General features: G+C 55.0%; 1 protein-coding gene across 1 annotated transcript in view; it reads left to right on the forward strand.

Annotated features, from left to right (window-relative positions):
* Positions 1–2500, forward strand: part of LOC115207185 (SLIT-ROBO Rho GTPase-activating protein 2-like) — a 179904-nt gene that overhangs the window by 143064 nt on the left and 34340 nt on the right. Inside the window, exon 10 of the mRNA XM_029774166.1 lies at positions 654–2374. Within this exon, the coding sequence (XP_029630026.1) occupies positions 654–2374 (1721 nt within the window). The remainder of the gene's footprint in view (positions 1–653; positions 2375–2500) is intronic.

The raw sequence follows: 2500 nt of genomic DNA on the forward strand, positions 1-2500 counted from the left end.
AGAGAGAGAGAGAGAGGGGGGAGAGAGAGAGAGGGGGGAGAGATGAGAGAGAGAGAGAGAGGGAGAGAGAGGAGAGAGCGAGGGAGAGGGGAGAGAGAGGGAGGAGAGAGGGAGAGAGAGAGAGAGAGAGGAGAAAAGAGAGAGAGAGAGAGAGAGAGAGAGAGAGGAGTGTAACTTGAGAGGTAGTTTTCAGTGTTCCCGAGAGACCACATCATAAATCCAGTTTGGAGCTGGTCCATTTGTTCCAAGTGATTTAACATGACCCCCAACACACCTAACCCTATCTATCCCCCAGGTCTCATCCTCTGCTCTCTCTGTCACATACCTCCATAACTCACACACACCATGACAGGGGATGTCTCAGAGGTCTGAGGTTGTGGTCAAACTGTCTACCTTTGTCCCCGGGAGTGAACTCATTCACGCAATAAATGATGGTGGAAACTCCCTTTAAAGCACCAATCAAATGCATTCTTTATTAAGGGGTGTGGAATAGAAAGACAAGCAGGCTAAAGAGGTTATGAGCTGCCTGAGAGCTTTATAGATGAACCATTTTGTGTGTGTGTGTGTGTGTGTGTGTGTGTGTTTGTGTTTGCGCGTGTTCAGGTTTAACCCTTCCCAATAACCTGTTGTCCTCTCTCTCCAGCCTGTCCCAGTACAGTGACCTCCTGTCCTCTCTCCCCAGCCTGTCCCAGTACAGAGACTTCCTGTCCTCTCTTCCCAGCCTGTCCCAGTACAGTGACCTCCTGTCCTCTCTCTCCAGCCTGTCCCAGTACAGTGACTTCCTGTCCTCTCTCCCCAGCCTGTCCCAGTACAGTGACCTCCTGTCCTCTCTCCCCAGCCTGTCCCAGTACAGAGACCTCCTGTCCTCTCTCTCCAGCCTGTCCCAGTACAGTGACCTCCTGTCCTCTCTCCCCAGCCTGTCCCAGTACAGAGACCTCCTGTCCTCTCTCTCCAGCCTGTCCCAGTACAGTGACCTCCTGTCCTCTCTCCCCAGCCTGTCCCAGTACAGTGACCTCCTGTCCTCTCTCTCCAGCCTGTCCCAGTACAGTGACCTCCTGTCCTCTCTCCCCAGCCTGTCCCAGTACAGAGACCTCCTGTCCTCTCTCCCCAGCCTGTCCCAGTACAGTGACCTCCTGTCCTCTCTCCCCAGCCTGTCCCAGTACAGAGACCTCCTGTCCTCTCTCTCCAGCCTGTCCCAGTACAGTGACCTCCTGTCCTCTCTCCCCAGCCTGTCCCAGTACAGTGACCTCCTGTCCTCTCTCCCCAGCCTGTCCCAGTACAGTGAGGACAACATGATGGATCCCTATAACCTGCTGTCCTCTCTCCCCAGCCTGTCCCGGTACAGTGAGGACAACATGATGGATCCCTATAACCTGCTGTCCTCTCTCCCCAGCCTGTCCCGGTACAGTGAGGACAACATGATGGATCCCTATAACCTGCTGTCCTCTCTCCCCAGCCTGTCCCGGTACAGTGAGGACAACATGATGGATCCCTATAACCTGCTGCCCTCTCTCCCCAGCCTGTCCCGGTACAGTGAGGACAACATGATGGATCCCTATAACCTGCTGTCCTCTCTCCTCAGCCTGTCCCGGTACAGTGAGGACAACATGATGGATCCCTATAACCTGCTGCCCTCTCTCCCCAGCCTGTCCCGGTACTGTGAGGACAACATGATGGATCCCTATAACCTGCTGTCCTCTCTCCCCAGCCTGTCCCGGTACAGTGAGGACAACATGATGGATCCCTATAACCTGCTGTCCTCTCTCCCCAGCCTGTCCCGGTACAGTGAGGACAACATGATGGATCCCTATAACCTGCTGTCCTCTCTCCCCAGCCTGTCCCGGTACAGTGAGGACAACATGATGGATCCCTATAACCTGCTGTCCTCTCTCCCCAGCCTGTCCCGGTACAGTGAGGACAACATGATGGATCCCTATAACCTGCTGCCCTCTCTCCCCAGCCTGTCCCGGTACTGTGAGGACAACATGATGGATCCCTATAACCTGCTGTCCTCTCTCCCCAGCCTGTCCCGGTACAGTGAGGACAACATGATGGATCCCTATAACCTGCTGTCCTCTCTCCCCAGCCTGTCCCGGTACAGTGAGGACAACATGATGGATCCCTATAACCTGCTGTCCTCTCTCCCCAGCCTGTCCCGGTACAGTGAGGACAACATGATGGATCCCTATAACCTGGCCATCTGTTTTGGTCCCACTCTGATGTCAGTCCCAGAGAGCTGTGACCAGGTGTCCTGCCAGGCCCACGTTAACGAGCTCATCAAGACCATCATCATCCACCATGACGGGGTCTTCCCCGGACCAGGGGACCTGCAGGGGCCTGTCTACACCTGCCCAGGGGTCACCGACGAGTACTGGTGAGTGGTGAGGCAGGAAGGGCCACTGTGTGTGTGAGGCAGAGAGGTGTCCCTATACATATATATTATCAGTGGGGTAAACACCAGAGAGCCTGGGGGGATGATTTATGGATCTGTTCTGGTCCA

The sequence above is a fragment of the Salmo trutta genome, chromosome 14 (genome assembly GCF_901001165.1).
Source record: "Salmo trutta chromosome 14, fSalTru1.1, whole genome shotgun sequence".
NCBI classification, from domain to species: domain Eukaryota; kingdom Metazoa; phylum Chordata; class Actinopteri; order Salmoniformes; family Salmonidae; genus Salmo; species Salmo trutta.